General features: G+C 46.2%; 1 protein-coding gene across 2 annotated transcripts in view; it reads left to right on the forward strand.

Moving 5' to 3' along the window:
* LOC144104145 (uncharacterized) overlaps positions 1–23,533 on the forward strand; it is a 126,348-nt gene that overhangs the window by 36,465 nt on the left and 66,350 nt on the right. For both annotated transcript variants that reach the window (XM_077636981.1, XM_077636980.1), the window contains one exon: positions 2,562–2,642. In XM_077636981.1, coding sequence (XP_077493107.1) covers positions 2,562–2,642 — 81 coding nt within the window. The remainder of the gene's footprint in view (positions 1–2,561; positions 2,643–23,533) is intronic.

Here is a 23,533-nt window from a genome sequence, read left to right on the forward strand (position 1 = left end):
GCTTAGCGAAGCGCAGCAATCTGTGTCAGTGTCGTATTTTTATGGGGCTTACGTTCGATTCAAACAGGCGACTCCACAGATTAGGCCCAGACGCTGCACATATTTTCAAAGCGCGGTAGCAGAAAAAGATAGTTTTCCTCTCAAACAAAAGGCATCGTATGTCAAAACTGAAAAAAGCCTCGCGTTGACGGTTGGTCGTAATAATTGTTACTAACATCAGCCGCTGGTGGGAGCTCGCAAGAAAGTGTAAGTAATGTTCTGTCCCAAGCAGCACAGATAATCGCCCCAATTATCGGAAATATATTGGCAGAAGATGGCCCTACAAGGGGCCAGAGTACAACCATTGATTTCCAATATTGGGCAAATTTCCTGTGCTGCTTGCGATGTTTCGAGGTTGAGGGCCTCGCTTTTACCGCCGGTTTCAGCCGCAGACACTCTTGCTCGTCCATGTGCAGGTTCGGAATGTTAAACTTCACGTGAAGGCCACAGGTGGGTGGATGAGACTAGGAAATTTGTGGGGACAAGGAGGCAGCAACTGGCCCCGGACAGGGTTCACTGGATGGAAACAGGAGATGCCTTTGCCGTGCTGTGGACGTAGGCTGATGATGATTATGATGTTTACCATACCATATCACACCACACCACATCACACCATTTCATACTGTGACATATATACCATGCCGCACCATGTCATAAAATGTCACTGGATATAATAATTGGACCAATTATTATTATTATCATTATTATTATATAATTGGTTTTGGGGGAAAGAAAATGGCGCAGTATCTGTCTCATATATCGTTGGACACCTGAACCGCGCCGTAAGGGAAGGGATAAAGGAGGAAGTGAACGAAGAAAGGAAGAAGAGGTGCCGTAGTGGAGGGCTCCGGAATAATTTCGAGCACCTGGTGATCTTTAACGTGCACTGACATCGCACAGCACACGGGCGCCTTAGCGTTTTTCCTCCATAAAAACGCAGCCGCCGCGGTCGGGTTCGAACCCGGGAACTCCGGATCAGTAGTCGAGCGCCATAACCACTGAGCCACCGCGGCGGGGAGTCACTGCATGGAAAAACTGAAATTGGTTTTTTTGGGGAAAGGAAATGGCGCAGTATCTGTCTCACATCTCGGCGGACACCTGAACCGCGCCGTAAGGGCAGGCATAAAGGAGCGAGTTAAAGAAAGGAAGAATAAGGTGCCGTAGTGGAGGGCTCCGGAATAATTTCGACCACCTGGGAATCTTTAACGTGCGCTGACATCGTACAGTACACGGGTGCCTTAGCGTTTCGCATCCAGAGTGCCCGAAATGATCGTAACTATTGAGCATACAAAAACGGGAATTTTGAACATTGCTTTGCACCGTGTTTGTTATCGGTGCTTGATTTAAAAGTTTACTAAGCGATCAATAATTGATTTTATTCGTGCAAATAATTCGTGCAATTGATATTATGCTCGGAAAGCGCAAATCAAAGAAGACCCTTTAGATTATGGTGTGGACCGATTCTCATGACGTCGTAGATACTATCCTTGCGCTTGCCAGCCACCTGCAATGTCACGCTAGCAGGTACAAAATGATTAATGGAGGCAATGATCTCATGAAAATCAGTTCACACCACTGGCCAGAAGGCCTACTCTCTTCTGAGGCGCATTAGCCGCTGCATCCTTGAGTTGTATCCGATTATATACACGCGTTCATACGAGTGGTAACAGACCACTGTTAGTGAACAGAACTGTGCCAGAAACGGTCCAAGTTAATTTAATAATTAAAGTGCCATCATGACGTAGCTGTTAATTGAGTAAAAACTCACAGCTAGGCCAGCCAGTAGTTTACAGCATCCTCAACATCTTCCGCCCCTTATAAAAACGGCCTGTAGACTGTCTATAGAGTCTTATACACTATTGGCTTCCTATAGACCTTTCATTTTGACTATTCATAGTCTATAGAGTGTCTAGAGGCGAAGAGAGAGAGAGAGAAAGACGAACGGAAAGCAGGGAGGTTAACTAGGGGACTCCCAGCATGCCACCCTACACGTCTATAGACGAAAGTCTACGAAATGTGTACGGCCATAAATCTGTAGAGTGTCTATAGACTGTTTACAGAGTTTGTATTGCCTATAGAGTAGTCTATAGGATTTGTCTATAAAAGTCTATAGACTTTTAGACAGAAGTCAATTATCCGACGTTCGTATCGGCGGCATTCTGTCTTCCTCACTGATGAGTTGAGCCGAAAGGTGCAGAAAGAAAAATTCCACCATAGCAACCGGACTGACATGACTTGTCGATTTATCAACTTTCCTACAGCACTGCTTTTTTGACGCCAAACTGTCCGTAAGCATGCCGATGCTCAATGACGTTCGTAGTTGAGAAATTGCACCTCCGCAGCAGTTTTGAATCCACCGCGCGTTCTCCCACCTTCCCTCGTTTCGGAGGACACGCTGCAGTGTTATGCAAGCGTACATATACCGGACTACGATGCGCGCGCATGCATAAGGCGGAGGTGCGGGAGAGGAGGCAGAGCTTATGGCCTCTTCACGTTTATAACGCGTCTTATCTTGGCCCCAGATGACGCTGGCCGAGCTCAAGGCACTGCAAAGCCAGCCGTGCGACGCTGGAGGGGCCACGAAGATGTACGGCACGACCAAGGTAAGTCCACAGTGCCAATTTCGCGATCCTCGTCATTGTTGATTCCCAGTCGAAAATAGTGCAGAACCGTGTGAAATAAGAGAAAATGTTTTGTCGTTTTATTATAGCGACAGTTTTTTCTGTTTTGCAGAATTTTTCTGTAGTACTAGATTTTTTTGTGATTACTTGCGTTTAGTCTTCTATAGTTCTGTAGCACATTTCTGAAGTAAGTACACAAAATTCTGTTATTACAAAAATGGATGTTGTTACTGCAAGTTCATGTGCAAATATATTACAGAACCTTTATTGTGACGATAAAACATTTTTTGTTTTGTTCTTTGACTGGGTTTTAATCTTGGCGTTGTCGTCTTGGTGAATTCTGAGCGAACACGAACTGTTTAGAAGAGCGGGGAACAGTGCGGGGAGTAGTGCGGGGAACAGTGCAGAACAGTGCAGGGCAAAAAGCACAGCGGATTTTGTATTCTTTGCAGAATGCACGACACTAAGCATGAGATTTAGAATTTGTATTTTTTTGTTTGTTCATAAGCACCAACGGCTATTTTGCAAGAAACACTGGGGTGAATAGAAGCAGTTTTTTTTTTGTAGAGTATGAAGGACGTACGCATTTAAAAATGGAGATATTATTTTTTTTTGTCGGAGCAATGATTTTGAGTACACAAAATCGCAGGTTGGAATTCTGGCTGCTGCGGCCGCGTTTACATCTAGACGGAATGCAAAAAGGGCTCGTGTGATGCGCGATATCAGTGGACGCTAAACGACAGGAGCTTCCCAATACGGCGTGTCTCCTAATCCCTAGTAGAGCTTCTGAACCTAAACATTACACAGCACTAGCAAGTAAACTGTTCAAGAAGGTCGAATGTTTAGACCATAACCAGTGTGGCGATGACTCCAAAGACGCCGTTTGTGGTCGCCATAGCCACCAATAGGGAGCTCTTGTTGCTTCTGTTAATTGTAGCCATCACTTGAAATACTCAGGTCAGTTTACTTATCTCAATTTTCTACTTTACTGCGTCGGCTTTCTCGATTTGATCTGGGATCAATTTCAAATAATCCGCTTGTCGATAAAAGCAGACTTTGTGATGACTAACATGAATTTGAGGAAGTACGTCATTTTCCTGTTGAGAATCTATGGATTCCTTGCCTTCATGTGACGGAGTGTTGATACTACCTTCTCTCTCTCTCTCTCACACACACACACACACACACACACACACACACACACACACACACACACACACACACACACACACACACACACACACACACACACACACACACACACACACACACACACACACACACACGCGCACACACACACACACACACACACACACACACACACACACACACACACACACACACACACACACACACACACACACACACACACACACACACACACACACACACACACACACACACACACACACACACACACACACACACACACACACACACACACACACACACACACACACACACAATCTTTGTGTGTGGCGCGCGTGCGCGCGCGCGCCAATGATCCACCACCTTTTTATGATCAAAGATATATAAAGAGAGAAGTCTGTGGTATGTGGTCGAGTCGACCAGCGAAAGATTTGGAAGTGCAGTCGAGACCACTTACCACGTACCTGACAGAGAGAGGTCGGTCAGATGGTTCGTGATAATCACAAAGCGAACGAGGGAAAACCTCAGGGCGCTTGCCGACGTTTCGACAAGAGGACTTGTCATCGCCTGGCATCACGTGGACTGCTTGCGTTGTATCCATAGTTAGCAGTAAGTGGACTTTCCCTATGACAACGAAGAATTACGAAACAAGACAAAAGTGCCGTTTATTTCTTTCACAAGTCCGTTGTGGTCATTTGTTTCTGCAAAGCAGATCCTTTTACCCTATCAAGCCGCTGAATTTCGGAGCTTTCCAGGACGGTCATGTGTTCTTTGCCGAGACATTTGCTGCCGACGAACCGCTTTAGGGACACGATGATGCCAGTAGCGATTGGGGCATTCACAGCAACTGGGGGCAGGTCGGCATCCTCGTCTTCAACCCTCGACAATGATGCCGCGGCTAAGCCGGGGCAGGTAGCGCCCGCCACGTGACCGGGTGGGCCAGCGGGTCATACCTGGCGACTGGTATCCGCACTTCTCAAATCGCTCTCATTGGCTGATCACCGGCCGTCCGCAATAGTTTCGCTTTTGACGCAGGCCCCTGTCTGGCGTCTACCACGTTTCTGCTTCGACTAAATACTTTTACCTTGCAGCCTGACAGAGCGCACTTGGCTGGCGGATAACTGGAGTTCATATGTCAGTTTTAACGCGATAGAGTTAATCCTGCCGTTCTGCAGAATATCCGGCGTCGTCGTAGGGTGGCCACCCCTGGGGAAGCAACCTAGGTGGGCCACCTAGGTCACGTGGCCTTGTGGCGTCATCACTACCTGCCCACCGGAATGCGAACTGGAAGGCGGCAGTTAAATAGTGAATGATTGTGAGAGGTCTCTCGGAAAGAGCAAATTGGGGCCTCACAGTACCCACCGGTGGCAGCACCTGCCATCGCAGGGCAGTTTCTAATCCCGTAACCGCTGCACCGTTGAGCGAGGAGCGGTATGGGGACTCCCAGGGACACATAATGTAAAGCCGAGAATGTCCAATTCCGCATATATGGGCATTCACTCAATAACGCTATCACGTGATACCATTAAGGCGGAGCTTAAGCGTCCTGCCCAATTTTTTTCTTTTGTATTTTGGGCGGCCGACACTTCCTGTATGTCCACAGGCTGGACGGCTCCACGGGCTGAAGAAATAAATGTTTATCCTCCTCCTCCTTTCGTGGGGTATCACGGGAGCTGGCAGGCGTTTCTTCGGTCTCCGCGCTGACGAGAACCGCGCGTATTTCGACCACGGCGGCGAGTTTATGGCGTGGCTTCGTTCGTTATAACCGGGCGGTGCGACCACAGCACATCGTTGTGTTTGAGACTTAGTGTCATAGCCCTATTTTGAAGGCAGCTTCATCCTTGTTCCCGAACTGTGCCGCCCTGGCTTATTAGAATTTCTCTGTGTGGCACCCGCCTATGGTCATGGCGTGCAGCAGAAGGTCTCGGGTTCTATTCCAGGCTTGACGGCATCACGTGGGCAGAAGCAATGTGCAACAATGCAAGTAAAAAGATTGCGGGAACAAATCTCTGGTGGCCAAAATAAGCCCGCAGCTTGCCACAGGCTTTCGCTTCATACGCAGCCGAGAGCGCTGCCTGCTCAAAAATCTACTGACCGTTAGCCTACTCCCACCTAGCCACACTTCTCGCCTCTGTCGTCAGTAATGCAGCAGCACCGACTCTGTTTTTCAAGATGGTGGCGCCAAGATATCATTGCATGTAAAAATGAAATACGCAGACAACAACAAGCTTCACCTTTAATTTCAGATGGTTCGTTAGAAACCTTCCGCCTAGAACACGAAAAGGCAGATAATTACCAGATATTGTAGACAAGTGCTTCTAGTTCCCTTGGCTGCCACCAAGTGGCGCATGGTTTTAACTTTAAAAATGGAGTGTTGGCATCATTCATGACGTATGAAAAAGAAAGACCGAATAGAGTCTGGTTTGAGCGTCCGCCTTGCAAGCGGGAGGTTCGAGGTTCGATCCTCAGTGCCGCCAGTTACCCGGCGATGATACAATAGGGTTTAACTTTCTCCTGGCTTGGTGCTTGGGTTCTCTGAGTGAAGCGCTTGGGAAACAGGGCTTTGACCTTACCGATAGTAAACGAAAGCAGCTTGTGCCATGGCGCTCTTTTGGCCTCATATGCCCTTGCACCATAAAAATACATCATCATCATCATCATCATCATCATCATCATCATCATCAGAAAAGACCGAGTGGCTGCCAACGAAGAGCTACAGACTGCTAGGCTCAGTGGAACGGTCTGGACATTATCCCGAATTCCTGGCACTAGACGCGGTTATTCCACTATGTGGCCAAGCTGACATCGTGCCATAAAAGGGCTTGACCGCCATCTTTAAAAGCAAGAACAACGACATCGCGTTGTGTGCCATAAAACGTGGCCTTGAATACACGCGCTCAGGAATACGCCGGGGCTGTTTCGCTCCTTGCTTGCGACACCAGCACAGTGCGCGCTCAGCACAATACATATATAGCCTACAACTCTGAGGATCTTTACGACAGGAGATATGTTTCAGGGAGGCGGAGTGAGAAGCTTACCCGAATGGAGTGGTCAGCTGTGGGGCAATTTTTTTTGTTGTTTCCGAGAGAAATTCCGCATTGTACACTTTTGTTCTGACACAGAATGTTGCCGCGAAAGATTATCTAGTGTCTCTGCAGTCGCGGTTTGTTTCTTATGTATCCAAATGAAAGGGACGTGTTGGCCACTTACATAGAATCCTTTTAACTAGATCACTGTCAGAGGTCTTCATACTGGAAGCATGACCAAGAGTTGGAAGATCTCTTCCGGCAGTTCACGTGCTCTGATATTTATACCTAGCGCAGGTATAGACTCGAGCCAGTGATCCAAGCTCAGTTATTATGTGTACACTTCCGCCTACATAGGCACTCTTCATACCTATCTGCCCCCCCCCCCCCTCTTGCAGGCCACACAGTCATAACTGAGGCAAACTGCTCTGCCTTTCTTCATAAATCTATATTTTCTTCTCCCCGTCGAAGTGGCTAAAAAGTGCCCGCCATTTTGTAAACCCCATGCCACAAGAAGAACTGAGGTCACCTCGGACAAGGGTATATGACTCGGTAGCTGCATTCCATTAGCAGGGTCGCCACGTGTCAAATTTAAGGTTGATTAATTGATACAAGTGTTTCGGGAAACACTCCTGAAAAAAGCTGTATGAGGCCATAGCCTCACAAAAGCAAATTTATCGTAAAATATACATATATTGTACAAATTTTACACAATGCCATACATGGTCATTAATTCTGTATAATATCTTTGTGATAGATTATGACATTTGTACGACAATACCTAATTAGGTTGTTGTATCATAGAGCTTTTTCAGGAAGGGAGGAACTTAGCTGTAGGAATAGACGCGAGAGAATCGAAAGCGGACGGCATTAGTCCGCTTGACGAGTCAAGACGCTAATCATATAAGGGACACAATACACGTGACAAGTGCGGAACAAGAGAAAAATAAACCAAAAACGACTATGAGGTGAGTGACTGTTGTGATACTGCGAGACTTTGTTATGCTTGCTCTAAATGTTCTTTATTTTTGTTTCCTGGCCGCTGCCACGAGGCCTTATCTCTTTGCTCGCGCTGGACACTACCAGGTCCCTCCGGAAAAAATCGTGATCGCGTCTTGCTATGCTAAGTGATAAGGCCGCGTGCCGAGGACGATAAACAAAGGAGGTAAAAAAGAAGCGTAAGAACCTGTGCTGACGTTTGTCGCGTTGATCGCAAAGTCGGCTGGGCACTTAAGCGAGAGGAAGATGCCATTTTTGGCCCGACCGTCGTGCTTTTTGCGCACCACTTGCCACCTGACAACGCAGCGAACTATGGGAAGAAAAATGATAGGTGCGACGTTAAGAAACCGTAAGCGGGCAAAGTTGGTGAGGAACAGGCGCGGGTTAATCGAATCCTAGTCGAAATCAAGACGAAGAAATAAGCTTGGGCAGGGCATGTAATGCGAAGGCAAGATAACCGCTGGTCCTTAAGGGTAACGGAGTGGATTCCAAGACAAGGCAAGCGTAGCAGAGGGCAGCAGAAAGTTAGGTGGGCGGAGGAGATTAAGAAGTTTGAGTGGAGACATTGGGCGCAGCTGGAAAGAATAGTTTTAATTGTAAAGACTTGGGAGAGGCATTTGCCCTGCAGTGGGCGTATTCAGACTGATGATGATGATGATGATGCCTGCGCTTATGAGCACGACCTTCAGCGATATGTCGAAGCCACAAGTGGCATGCGTCGTGTAACTGGGCTGCGTCGAGAGAAGCTATGGGGAGCTTGCGCTGAAGTTTGCGGTGCCGATCGCAGCGCCATAACACACTGCCTAGCGAGAAGAGCAAGCAGTTTTGGGTAGTACTCTTAGTACTTTTCCGCGCTACCTTCAGGCGCTTATTGGCATGAGCATCCGCACTCTGTCGAAGGCGCACGTGCCGTGCGTCAGCTATCTGGGCTACGCTGAGAGAAGCTTGGCAATGAATGCTGTCAGCCAAACGCGGGTATCTAATCGCGCAGAATGTGTTCTCGCGTTTGCAGCGGCCCAAGCGGCTGGTAAAAGCAGCTTTGAGTCACCGAATGGAACAACTGCAGTGCCACCTTGGCAGTGCAGGTTCCCCATAGGCAGGGGATGTTATCGGCCAAACGCGCGCCTCTGATGATTCAGAATGTGGTCTCACGTTTGCAGTGGCCGAAGTGGCTGACGGTAGCAGTTTTTAGGCGTGCAGGGGCCGAATTCTATAAGCTGCCCTATTTTAGTTGTACATTTAGCGTCCATTCGGGTCTATGTCAGTGGTCACTCAGATATCCTCGCGACTTTCAAGCGTCTGTAGCAAGCGACCCGACCGTAGGATGGTTGGCGACTGTCGAACTGTCAAACCGCAAGTTGTACTCTCGCTACTTTATTCTTTCTTCTTTATTAAATAGTTACCTCAGATTGCCAGAAGGGGGGGTTACAAATTTTCAAAAAAGATATCTTCATTAAAAGAGCACACTTGCACTTCCGATAAGTGATTCCATGTGCCGCCATGATACGGAAATATCAACGAGAATATGCAACTATTTTTTTGCTGGTCTCCGACAATAGACTGTCCCTCTAGAGGTTCCTCCTTCTAACATCGCTCTATATTCTTTCCCTTTAAGTATATAATACTCGCGCTGCACGGGTACGTTCAATGGCATCTGAGTCGGATGGCATTCGAGACTTGGAATGGCATTCCAACTGCATTCCAGAGCTTCAGCATTCAGCCGCTATACCACAATGGCGCTGCTCCGTCTAGTTCCGCTGTTTCGCTTTAGTACCTTATCTTGCCTTAAATGTGTACAACGACGCTGGGCTTTTGGCAGCCGTCACTGACGCACCCGTCATTCATACTAGAACGACACTGAAACTAGCGCGGACAAGGGCCGCATGCCATTGTAGTGCAGCATGTTTTTGAGGTCAACGATCACCGATAAATCAGGTTGGAAGAGGCTAGCCCGACTTGCTCTTGGCAGTTCGGTGGCAGAGCGAAACGTCCGAGCCGACGAAGCGACGGTGTGAATATATCTACGGTTGTTTCGACGTTAACCGTGCTAGAAATAACTGAAACGAGCGGCTACATTTCACACGGGCACACTGCAACAATCATGGCCGATAAATGTTCGCCAACTTCCTAAATTTTGATTGGCGATGGCCCATACAATTAATGCGAAGCTTGAGTTTGGTGTCATGGAAACGGGCACTAGCTTCTTGTGAGTTAAGTAGACGAGAGTTCCGCATAGTGCAGTCGTCGTCAGTAGAGCATTCCAGAGGAGATTTCGTGCTCAAGTGGTAAATGCTCAGTGAGTTACTAATATCCTCACGCAGTTATTTAGAGAGTAGACGTGCTAAATCCGCAGAGCCTAGGCAATGCGCGGCGCGGCTTTGGGCGGCCGGGTCGAAGCGATGACGATGGCTATTGGCAGGTGAGGGCTGTGCTCGCGATTCGAAGACATGCGGAAATCTCGACTGTTTCCTCTGTGCTCTGTCGACTCGAATGTCATCTGAACCGAATGCCGCTGAAAAACTTTGACTATCAGGGCAAGTTGGGCCGTCGAGTCGAATGGCATCCAGTTCAACGGCCTTTGGAACGCACGCTTAGCAGGGCGATAAGAGGAGTTAAAAGTGGTTTACCTCTGTTGCTGGAACTTTCTTATTAAGTGACAGAGTTGAAAGAATGAGCAGTCAAATGAGAGTCTCGAATACTCTGTTTCCGAAGAGCGCAACGCTTTCCGTGTAGACCGCGAGCATGATGACGTGGAAAAGTGAGGGTGTATGTTGAATGTACGGCGCACCGATTTCGTGCCCTCTGCATCGGACGCACGCGAAAACGCGGAGTCGCCAAATAATACCCCCGCTTGAACAACACGTCGAATCCCAATGATGCAAGATCTGTGCTCGAAAGCGGGCAGCGCAAAACAAAGCAAATACCACCATGGCACCTTTTTAACCGTGCTTTCATGTGCACATTAAACCAATTCTCACCCTTACGGGTGTAAATCAGGTGTCCCCAGACGAACACTCATTTCCAATTGTTAGGTGCTAAAAAAAGGTGCAAAGATCAGCAGCCTTACGGAAGGGTGCACTTAGTGATACTTTAGAGAATGTAACGTTTGTACCTTTATTAAAGGGTGCTATTTTTCCGTAACACCTCTGCGAATGCATGTTGGAAGGGTGCTACACATTGATTCACCTATGAAGCAAAAGCCTTCGACTGATGCGCGCCCTCTGAACTTTCATGCTGTGCACCCTTCCTGAAGGGTGCCGATCTCTGCACCATTTTTAGCACCCAAAAGGGTGTTCGTCTGGGGACAGCTGATTTGCACCCTTATGGGTGACAAATTGGGTAGTGTGTAGCCTACGTTTTTCCGACTACTGCGTTGGCGTCAGTGGCGCCTCCTGTATGAAATGAATTCCCGGCCGGCAAAGGAAGTTTAACTCTTTCATTTCAAGGTAGCGCCTGCAAATAAACGCTGTTATTGAACTGGCTACGCCCAAGAAGGCTGATTGGTTGGCGGTCCTTCTAGTGTTTTCAGCCCCCGCCTCATGCGAGGAAGGGGTTCGACCCATGGTGACGCCAGGTATCCACTGGATTTCCAATGGGTGCAAGCTTTCCCCGGGCCTGGTGCTCGGTAACTCTGGGGTTAAATGTTTGGAAAATGGGTCTTTGATACTTTCGTGAGCAGACGAAATTACGCTGTGCCACGGCGTTCTTTGGACAAAGCAGCCATGTCGATACTGGAGGTATCGACAAAGATGGAGGTCAATACATGAACAGTCATTTTTCCTGAGGCCCGAGGGTGAGGAGATAAAAATGGTCATGTAAATATATCTGTGGTGGAAGTTAGCAAAAAGTGATTGGAAGATTGGTGGCTTAAAAGCAGAGACGTAACGTAAGGTTAAAGGTGTAGAGAAAATGGCGAGTATTGATAACAAATTACAAAAAAAGTTAAAGAAAAAAAGAAAAAAAGCAGAGCATGGTGGCAATTGTCACCACCCCGTTTCATAGGGGACGCTCCTACCTTCCACCCATCCATCCATGCCATAGCGCCGTACAAATTCATCATCATCATTATTATTTTTAATACTCCTCTGACTGCTGCACTGCAGGCTGTTGACTCCTTTACAAAATATCACAAAATAAGGTTCGCGCTCATGATTTATCCTCCTCTCCTTGACGTCAAAAAAGCAGTGCTTGCAATTGGGCTAGTCTTAACTTCATTTTTATCGCAAAATCTCTCGTAAAACTGACGGAGGAGTCCTTTCTGAATGGAAAGCTCCGAGGCCTGTCTGTCCGATGTTCCGTGTCAAGGACCGCGCCACCTGTGCTCGTCGTAGCGAATAAAAACGCGCCGAAGCCCAGGAAATTGGGCGATTTTTTTTTATCTCCCCCCCCCCCAAAAAAAAAAAAAAGGCTGCGACCAGCAGAGCTGAGCGGCACAGCCCCACAGGATGTTCTTAGGCAATTGAACGTTGTCATGTGTCGCTCCGGGTGCAGCTGGTCTGGCGCCATCGACTAAGCTGCAGGAATGACTTTTTTGTTTTATTAGAGTGGGGACGGTGAAACTGTGGCTTCAATACAGGCTGCGCTCTGAAGACCGTGCGTATGGGCAGTACATTGATGCGGCATTACGAACTCCGGTACAAAGTAGGGCTGAGAGGTGGAGGCCACGTTCTGGTAAGCTGACGTTAAACTATTGCGTCGATCACTATCACGTTTTAACGCGGAAAGGCAACTTAAAGGCCACGCGCTATGTTCTTGCTGCCCCACATGTGCGACCTGATTCCGGGCTTCGCTTGAGTAGCATTAACAAGCAACGGTGAGGTTATAAGCGAATACTGCACACCCTGCCACGTGTAGCGCGCGTTGTATACACGTTACTGCGAAGCCAGGAGCACATGTTATAAATTCCATTTATGTGAGCTCGTTAGAAGAGTCAGATAAGCAAGAAGAAAACTAGCATATGCCGATGAAAGCAGCCCTGATAGTACGCATGTTCTTCCATGTTTGCTTCCTCAAGAGCAATAAGAGTAGAAAGAAGACATTGTAAAACGTTAATCAATCGCAACCTAAATCTATGGGAGTGGTTATGTGCAGCATTACCTTTTATCGTTTCGCAGGTGTGTGGGCTTTTTTTTTGTTCTTTCCATTCTAGCCTTATCAGGTCCTTCCTCTGGTATAAACGACGTCAGTATCGTAATTTGTCGTAACAGGGAAGTCTTGTGTTATCCAGCTGTTTAAAACAATGTTTCCGATGTTGGTCTGAGCCATTAGGGTGACACGAGGCTGACGAATGGGCGCTTTTACGAATGTGCCACGTGGCGTGTGGACACGTGGCCTATTCCCCGTAGACCAGGTGGACCTCGGAGTGGGTGCATTCCGGGACTAACCAAGCCAACTGCGGCATTGATGTCTTCTCTTGGGGACGTTCCTAGGAGGTCTGGTTCGCTATATTTTTGTCCTTTCTTGAAATATGTACAACAAAAACGAGGCGTCTTCTCTAGTCCATTTTCTTGCTCTTGTATACCTGCGACTCTGTCGCAAAACAAGACGGTTGATTGATTCTGTGCATTCCAAGGAAAGAAAACATCGTGTTTTCATCCGGTTACAATGCTTGCCGGACCGATGAACAGTGATGCAGACACATGATTTTTCAAGCTACTAAGTATGCCTTCTGCAGAGTTCTCACGGGACCTCGCCAGACTTCTTAATTACAAGCACCTTTTTGGTGCTAGTCAGCAATTTTAGGCATAGTGATTTTCCGAGATATCTGTATATTTTATTCGTATTTTTTTTCAACATGTCCTGTATCCCTAGCAGCACAGGTCATCGGTCCAATATTGCAGCAGGATGGTCCCATCCTAGTCCTTTGTAGGGCCAACTTTGCCAATACAGTTCCAATGTTGGGCCAATCACTTGTGCAGCTCTCTGATATCAGAGAGCTGTGGACAACCTCCCTGACTCTTCTTGTCTCGTTTTTATCCCTCCTTCGATTTCTTGCAACGCAAAGCAAATCGTTGGTCCTCTCCGTTCGGAGGGAACGAGACATCATGTTTTCGTCTGACCCACAATACTGTGTGGAGCAGTGAATTGTTGTACAGCGCAGCTGATAACGAGGTCACGTGCTGATTTAAGGCAACTCTGTGGAGAAGGAGGGCTTTCATATTTGAACCAAGTATTTCTTGAACTTTCTTCCCAAAAAAAGTGGGTTCAGCAAAATGCAAAATGTTTCCTTAACTTTCTCGCTAGGAAAATGGGGAGGGAAATACAGGCATATGGGGAGGCCTCAGGTGTTGACCTCTACCCCCTGCAGAAAAAGGCAGATCGATGACCACTAGTGTGTCTCTCACTATGGAGAAGAAAAAACTCCTTCGGGCAGCTTCAAATGAAATTTCTTCATTAAGCATTCTTCGGTTTCTTGAACTCCTAACGCCACTGCTCCTTGAGTTTAGAAGAACGGGTAAGAAAATTGTCCTACTTAGAACTTGTTCAATGTTTTCGTCATTACCTGATTAAGTTCAAAGGCTTGCGCGATAAAATTCGTTGCCGTTCAGCGGAGTTAGAAACAAAAACCATAGATAGTGTGCAAAATGCATGCCGCTAGACACGGACAAAATTTGCTTTCGCTTAAACAAATCCAACATTCTAGGACAGAAGTTCCGAATATTGAAAAATTATAAGGCACTGTTATGGAAACATTGAAGGGGATGGTCTGTTCTTGCGATGTGTGGCAGAATCTTTCTTTTTAACGTTTTTCCGTCACTCACATCGAGCAGTTAGCAGTTCCAAAGAAAACCAATGGGGAACGCGTGTGACGATAGCAAAAACGTTAATAGCAAAAAAAAAAATGCAAGCCCGCAGACAGGAGATCTGTGAATATATCGATTGTTATAGTGATATCTTACAATATATGAAAAAAAGTCCTTCATAAACTCTTTTTCGTTGAAAAATGCATCGTCCAGAATGGTTCGCTATGCTGTCACAGTTCTTTGCAATAATTTCGATCGTCTACGGCGGGGCGCGTGACTTCATCTCCAGAGTGAGTTTGCGTCATGTCATCTCTGCATAATATGTAGAAAGAGAGAGGAAAAAAAAAGACGAACAAGAAGCATATTGCGCAGAGCACTATGAAAACTCGCATGTCGTGCAATGCGGATTGTTCTCCCCTGCACAGCTGGTTTGAGACACGACATTTTTCGACAGCTGTCGCCATCATAGTCTTGGGACTGGTTTCCAACGTGTGTGTGCAAGTTGCTGACGTGGAAGTGCTTGTCGCTTTTTTACACCATCTTTGTATTCGTGGTTGTTCCGTGTAGAACGAAGGGAGAATTTTCAAGTGCTCTTGGATAAAACGGAAAGAGAATGGTTTAAGAAAAAGAAATAACTTGGTAGAGTCGATGAACAGTGCCGGCTACTGCAAGACGCTGGCGCCAAAAATTCAATGAAGCCATTATAGCGGAAGTGTCGGAAACTTGAAAAATGTGGAGAATTAAACGAGATGGCTGGATATTATATACGTGGGATTTTATGAAGGACGCTACAATTAAAACTATTTTCGTTATTTACTCATAATGTGCAACCGAATTTGACTAAAAAATATGCCTTTGTGGGCCGATTTAAGAACTTCATTTTATTTTAGGTTATCTTTATAGTTGCTGAGTAATGCCTTCGTAAATGAGTAGCACCTTCGTATATTCACCTCTGTGCCATTAAAAAAATGTGGAGAAAATGCACAGGTTTTGTATGTCACTGCGTTGAAAAAACCATGTTCTGTGCAATAAAACTATTAGATTTCTTTAGAGGCCAAGTATATAAGAAAACAAAAGTTAAATGTCAGCATGCCTATTTCGATGAATAGTTTCTTACAAAAACAACTTTCAAAAACTATTGCGGGCATACTCAGAAAAATCGGTAGCTTTATCGCGCTCTTAAATGTGTCGGAAATCATGCTTTAAAAACAGAATCATTCAACTGTTATTTGTTACGAAATGCCGAAAGTATTTGTAATAACAATGGTAGAACAAAGGAAAAGTGTCAAAATGAACCTTAAAATTCTTGCCTCCCTGTGCTTCGTCCATCGCCTTATTTGCTTTCGGTTTAGGTGAGATAAATGCGCCATTCCGACCTGTGGAGGCTCTGATCTGTTCTTTTCCCTGTGGTACCAAGATATGTTGGTGCTCTGCAGTCGTTCGGAAAGCCACAGACTCGGCGACGCGTCAAGAACTCAGACGAGCGATTCGCTCAGTTTTCCACTCACACATATAAAAAAATTCGTAATTTTTTACAGTTACACTGTACATTTCGCTTTAATTTTTCGACTCGAGACAGATGAAGAGCCGAGGATGACGAAAAAAAATATAAATATAAAATTTTGAACAAATTGGCAGTTTCATTTGCCGCGTCCGCCCAAAGCTGCACAAAACAAATCTGCTCAAAAGGAGCCGTAGTAGAGGGCTCCACATTAATCAAGACCACTGACATCGCACAGCAGAGTTAAACGGAATATCCATACATGTTTAGCACTGCGCAGAAAAGCTATACTATTTACGATACAGACGTAAAGTATACTATAAACACCAATGAATGGAGTGCAAGCCTCCATTATTTTTAAAATTTTTAATTCGTTATTTTCCCCTATTTTTGGGAGCAACTGCGTGTATGAAAGACGTCGAAATTAAACCCGGTAAGTAGACGAACAAACAAATAACCACTCATCCCCATCGCAGATGTGTCGAGGGGGTTTCATTCCCCCCAATCAAAGCAGCAGAAGAGGCGTTGATAATACATAGAGAAAAAGACATGTTTGTGTGTGCAGGGAGCACAGAGTTCCCGACAACACCGCATGTGGGCATGCAGCCACCGAACCCCATAATAGGGTTCAATGTCCTTCACCACGGGTGGCCACAGCGGAAGTGCCAGCCGCTGTGGCTCCAGCCGCAGCGGAAGTGCCAGCCCACGGATAGAACCCGGGGAGGAGCCGGGTTCTATCCGTGCTGCGGCGGCTGCGTTTCGACTGTGGCGAGACGCAACTGACGCCTTTGTACTGTGCTATGACAGCGCACGTTAGATCTTCCGAAGCGGTATACCAAGAGTGCGCCATCTGGTCGCCCGACCCGGTTGTTCAGCGCCTGGTCGACCAGGCTACGGCGGCCACAAGGGCAGTTGGGGCCCGGGACTAAGGGCTCTACTTCTAAACCGAAGTCCCCCACAACCTGACCAATAAATAGACTTTTCTCGACCACCGGTGGTATGAATTATTCCGGAGCCCTCCTCCACGGCGTGCCTCATAACTCATATGTCGCTTCGCGACGTTAAACCCCACCAATTTATAATTTACAATTTTCTCGTGAAACGTATGAGGAGTCCAGAAGGAGGAAAGCAAACCGAGTGAGTGAAGCATTTTATTAGACAACGATTTCCGTCCGGGATGTGAATGATGTAGTTTTCGCTGTGGACTACACGGGAAGCCTGGGAAGGCGTAGTTGACGGATTCAGGATCAGGAAAGTGGACACTGACGGGTAGTTCTGTAGGGGAGGCCAGAGGATACGGCGAAAATCCGGTGGTGGAGCGAGATAATTAACCCACCCATGTACAGAAGGAACATAATGACGAAGTAGGTATGGATGTCGGCTGGGAGCAGTCAGATAACATCCCTCAAGCTCGGTGCCGGACGAAGCGACGTCATAGCTATATCCCCGCATTTCGCCCGCCTTATGAAGCTGTCGCAATGTAAAGAGACAGCAAGCAGTCGCTCTAGTTAACGGGTACTACACCTTAGACACCAGTACGCCAGTATTGGAGTAAAAATTGGCGGTGGCTTAGCTCTGGTTAAACCTGGAGTGACGCGATAGCTACAGCTGGCCAAGTGGAACTCCCTCAGTTGAATTGCAAAGTCAGTCTATCGCCGCTTCGTTCCGCTGGGCGTTCCTTCTTCATCTTCGTCCCACTTGACGCGGCGCATGCGCGCAGCTGTTGCAGCTCGGTTTCGCCGGCGCGCCACGCCGCCGGCAGCAGCAGCTGCTCCGAATCATGCGACCAGCTACGTGGCTGGTAACGTGACCAACCACGTGGCGAACCACGTGACCAGCCACGGCGCCGCACCGCCAGCAGCTGCTCCGCACCACGTGGCCAACCACGTGACAGCGTGGCTCCGCCGCCACCGCCACGGCGCCGCCACGCTGAAGGCGCAAATGCTACCGTAATGTAGCTATCGCTACAAAAAAGGAGCACTCTGTCCGACAGCACACTCCCTTTCATAAAAGGGAGTTGCCGTCGTATCTACACGACGGCAACTGCAAGCTGCAACTGCAACTGAGGCGACGGCATGTATACCTGCAAGAGTTTTGAAAGTTGTTTTTTGTAAGGAACTTTTGATGTCCTCTAGCGCGAGGACATCATACTCCCTTTTTACGCCTTCGTGCTTAGAGCGTAGATACGACGGCAATAAAGTAGTCTCAGTGGTTGAGCAACTGTGGCACAATGTCATTGATCTCATGGTCATGGGATCGAATCTAGGTTAAGGGGAGGGGGGCATATCGAGGAAGTTAAATGAAAAAGCGCCCGTCAAGCCTAGAAAATCTAAACAGAAGCTTGTAATTTTCAGGCATGCCACTACGTGCCGCATGGCGCAGAAAACTCAAAATTAACGCGGAAATTTCGAATTTTTGGTAGATCTCATTGATTTAAAAATGACCGTCGAAAATAGTTGCTGTGCGTGCAGGAAGCAGTTTATAGGGCAGATCCCGTCAAGCCTAGAAAATATAAACAGAAGCTTGTAATTTTCAGGCATGCTACGTGCCGCATGGCGCAGAAAACTCAAAATTAACGCGAAAATTTTGAATTTTTGGTAGATCTCATTGCTTTAATAATGACTGTCGAAAATAGTTGCTGTGAGTGCAGGAAGCAGTTTTTAGGGTAGATTTCGCAGGCAGGAAAGAGTATCAGCCATGATAATCACCACGCTCACTCAGTATCTCTCGAGACTACTTTTCTCTAAAGTACAAGAGCCCTAGGTAGCCTAAATAAATGGGGATGACTGTGAGGGACAAATCATATGGGAATTTCGGAACAGGCAAATGACAGGACTACAAGTCAAAGTATTAGTCAGCAGATGGGAGCCCAGGTCACAAGAGAAATGCAGAAAATACAAAAAGGGAGTGCAAAACTAAACGATGAACAATCTTGATTTCATCAAATCAGCCCATCTTTTTTCATTTACTTCACCATCTTATTCATCTCACACTTCATAGTTTTTATGCCCTGAGGCAATAAACATCGCTTCAAAAAAATAGCGCGAATAGGAGCAGGCATTGAGGAAGCAATAGAGAAATGCCCCACGGAAACGTGGGATTATAATCACAACTACTCATGAGTACGAACATGAAACCAGTGAAAACCGCTGGAAAGGAAAGAGGAAGCCACGAAGCTGGTGGAATAAAGAAATTAAGGAGTTCATCAAGCAAAGATAGGTGGCTTCAAGGGAACAGAGAGAGGCAAAGAAGGCGCAGTTACCTCAAGAGGAAATGTACCAAAAATGGGAGTCTTATCGACGAAAGAAACTGGAAGTACAGGTCCAGGGAAAAATAGAGCAGTGCACTGATCACACGTTGGCTAAAGTTCGCGATGCAACTAAAGGTGAACCAAGAAAATTCTTGAACCATTCTGGTAAAAAGAATCAAAGAGAGCAGGAACGGATTAAAAGTGCCGAGGGAAAATGTTTAGAGGGAGACGGTGTTGTGAACTGCAGTACACCAATTATGCTGTGTGATTTACCTGCAACGATAGCGTAATCTCCTTAAATGAAGGAGCAACACAGGATAGCATAATAAAAAGCAGATTAGAATTGACCAATCTTAAGCGTAAAAAGGCGGAAGAAAATATCTTTAAATGCACGTCCGCACGATAGACAAAATTCCAAACACACTGATTAAAGTACTTGATTTAAGAAGCAAGGAAACGTTGTTAAAAGGATTGGAAACAGTAATAGGAAATTAGCAAGCTCCGGACAGCTCGCGACAGATTAAAATGAATTCGATTTATAAAAGGAAAGGAGATAGGCTGCCCATAAAATACTTCGGACCGATTACGATGTCCACAATGCAGAACCAACTGAACGGTCAACTCCATCTCTTCAACTAAACAGTGGCAGTACGGAATGAAAATAAGACCTCCGAAGAGGACTACGCGCGGGCAGTCATTGGGTTAGCAATTCATGTCTGGAAAAGAACACAGTGGCTTCATAGGATGAAGAATGCACCAGCGACTTCCTCACATTTCATCAAACGCATTTCGTTTCATGGCCACCATTATTGTGCAAAAATTTTGAATATTGGAAAATTGTAGGGCATTGTTATAGAAATATCGAACGTAATCGTCCCTTCCTCCAATGAGTAGCAATATCTCTGTTTCCATCGCTAGCATGAAGCTGTTAAGACTTCCATAGAAAACCAATAGGGAACGCTTTTACGATCGCAAAAACATTAATAGCAAAAAAAATGAAAACCTGTGGAAAGAAGACCTGCGGATTTATTGATTTTTATAGTGAACTCTTACAATATATGAAAAAAAAAACGGCGCTCATAAAATCTTTTCCGTTCAAAAATGCTTTGGTTCAGAATTGTTGGTTATGACTTTTGTCACGGACCACCCAAGCTCGGTACATGAGGCTGAGCGCGGAAACGGAAACGAGAATAATAATAATAATAATAATTGGTTTTGGTGGAAAGGAAATGGCGCAGTATCTGTCTCATATATCGTTGGACACCTGAACCGCGCCGTAAGGGAAGGGACAAGAGAGGGAGTGAAAGAGGAAAGAAGAAGGTGCCGTAGTGGAGGGCTCCGGAATAATTTCGACCACCTGGGGATCTTCAACGTGCACTGACATCGCACAGCACACGGGCGCCTTAGTGTTTTTCATCCAGAAAGACGCAGCTGCCGTGGTCGGGTTCGAACCCGGGAACTCCGGATCTGTAGTCGAGCGCCCTAACCAAACGAGAACACGCGAAAACCCGACCGCGGCGGCTGCGTTTTTATGGAGGAAAAACGCTAAGGCGCCCGTGTGCTGTGCGATGTCAGTGCACGTTAAAGATCCCCAGGTGGTCGAAATTATTCCGGAGCCCTCCACTACGGCACCTATTCTTCCTTTCGTCTTTCACTCCCTCCTTTATACCTTCCCTTACGGCGCGGTTCAGGTGTCCAACGATATATGAGACAGATACTGCGCCATTTCCTTTTCCCCAAAACCAATTATTATTAATTAAAATGAATAACAATTATTGATTAAAGTTAGATAATTCTTACACGCTTACTAAAAATGTACATCACCTTGGAAATTCCTGTAAACATTCGACCGATAAATAGTACTTGACAAAAGACTGCACATTGCACTTCATTAACGTCATGCCTAGCAATTCTGGACAAAAACATTTTTCAGTGGGAAAAAATTTATGAACGCAAATTTCTCATATATTGTAAGATTTCACTATAACAATCATTATATCGTCAGATCTCCCCTACGCGGGCTTGCATTTTTTTGCTTTATTGTTTTTGAAATATGGTCAAAAACGTTCTCTACTAGTTTTCTATGGTAGTCTTAAATACTCGATTCGAGCGATAGAAAAACTTCTAAGATTTTACTACGTACCAAAAGAATGTACCATTACCTTCAATATTTCAATGACAGTACCATACAATATTTCAATATTCGAAGTTTTTGTCCAACACTCTTCATCAGTTTTGTCCAACAATGCTTGACTTGGACGTACAGCAAAAATTAGTGGAAAAAATAGTATAAAGTAACGCAGAAAGAAATTCATCCTTTCAATTTTGCAAGAAAAAAAAGCCCCAAAGAATTATTTTTTTTTTCTATAGTAGGGAAGTTGTTATGAACGGTATGAAACGTCACTGAGTTGGTTTCACCCCCCCCCCCCCCCACACACACAAACATTTAGCGAATGTACGTACGTGTATATATTTTTTCCTGTTTTATACATTTTCAGGAACATCGGTACATATTGTCATAACTTATCCTATGCCAGGAATAAAAGTTAGTGAGGAAAGGAGAAAAAATCAACTGCGAAAGTAGATTACTGCCTTCATTTTACCCATTCACGTTGTTGGCGCCGCTGAGGTCTTTTGCTACTACTACGACCTGCCATCAAACTTCAGCTCAACTGACATTACAGATTTTAACGCCTTTTATTAAAACAGTTTTCTATTAAAGCAGTGTTCTTTCAGAGCGCACTTCGACATCGCTCACGTACACGCTGGTAGTGCACAAAACATTGACCATTGCTGGATGTCCAGAATTTATTCGCAGTTCTTGGGAAAACCCCGAAATGCCACACGAAATGACGGAACCTGTGCTTGAATTGTCGTTTTTTTTTGGCAGAAAAAAAAAGTGGAGTTCTGCGTAGTTACATTCCATTGATTGGTTAACGCCTTTGAGATGATAAACACCGCGTAGCGCGCAACCCATTTTTTTGTTAACGTTGATGGTAATTAGAAAAACTTTCTTTTTTAAGACGTCACTAACACAGCGTTCTCCAAGACTGCAAAAATGTGCAGAAGTCCCGCCTAGGGCTCGATGGAAGGCGCACGACTCGCTGACGCTGGCGCCTCGTAGCGGTCGGTTATGTCCCTATAAACGAAACTTCGCGTGAAGGTTCTTGACCAGTGAAAGAGCTAACACGGAACCGCGGCGTGTCAAGATGGAAATAACTGTGGCAGAACGAACAAGGACACGGCCGCCGCAAAACAAACACACGTCGAACAGAGCGCCTGTGTATAGAGATACTGATCTCTCTGCGACGCCTTGAAAGGGGTGTGTCTCGACGTCTAGTCTCGAACGCTTTGAAGGACCAGACGAGGCTTATCTGGAATATTAAAGCAGTGCGCTGCGTAGCAAAGAAAAACAAACTACGGCAGCAGCATGCAGCAGCTGCCGGTTTCGAATTCTACCGCCTCCTCCTCCTCCTCCTATAGGAGAGGCCTGCATGGCGAGGCAGTCTCACATCTCGCGCTGGCGTGGAACCCGAAACCGAGAGGCTGCGGTCTGATTACGCTCTCTTTCATCTGCCGAATGCCGGCCGAGCCCTCTTAGCAAGCCTGGCGGTGTGGTTGTTGTGGCGCTTGTTGCTTTTGTAGGTGGTGTTCTGGACTCGTATCAATGGCGCATTCGGCCAAAGGGTTGACCACCCGCGAAGAAACGTCATAGGTCACGCTGTAAGTAAATAAACGTATAAAAGAGAAACGCGACAGCCTTAAGCCAAGCAAGAAAAGCGCCTAAAAGCCAAGTAGATGATTGCCAAGACGGAGAAGCGAAATGAAGATAAAGAGCTCTGTGTGGACTACAGCCATATCAGCATATCTCGCCACAAACCCCAATGGAGATGAGGAGAACGGAAAGTGGTGTCGTCTGACTAAAAGGTTACTCTGTCATGCCAATTAGCAACGGCAATTAGCAACGGCTCCACTATTTCAATATGCCAGCCACATCGCTCGCTTCGGAGTGGGAAAAGTGGGATTCCTCAGTTCTTTTATTCGTCGCGATGTGGCGCCACATGTGAGGAGAGGTGACCTAAGTTGTAGGCTACATATGAAACCGCCCCGTTTTATGCAATGCCCTTTTCACCTTTAGTGGCAAATAAAATGATGATCATGATGATTACCTCTCCTTTTACTCACGCGGCTGAATATGCAATAGA

The sequence above is a fragment of the Amblyomma americanum genome, chromosome 9, assembly GCF_052857255.1.
Source record: "Amblyomma americanum isolate KBUSLIRL-KWMA chromosome 9, ASM5285725v1, whole genome shotgun sequence".
Classification (NCBI taxonomy): Eukaryota; Metazoa; Arthropoda; class Arachnida; order Ixodida; family Ixodidae; genus Amblyomma; species Amblyomma americanum.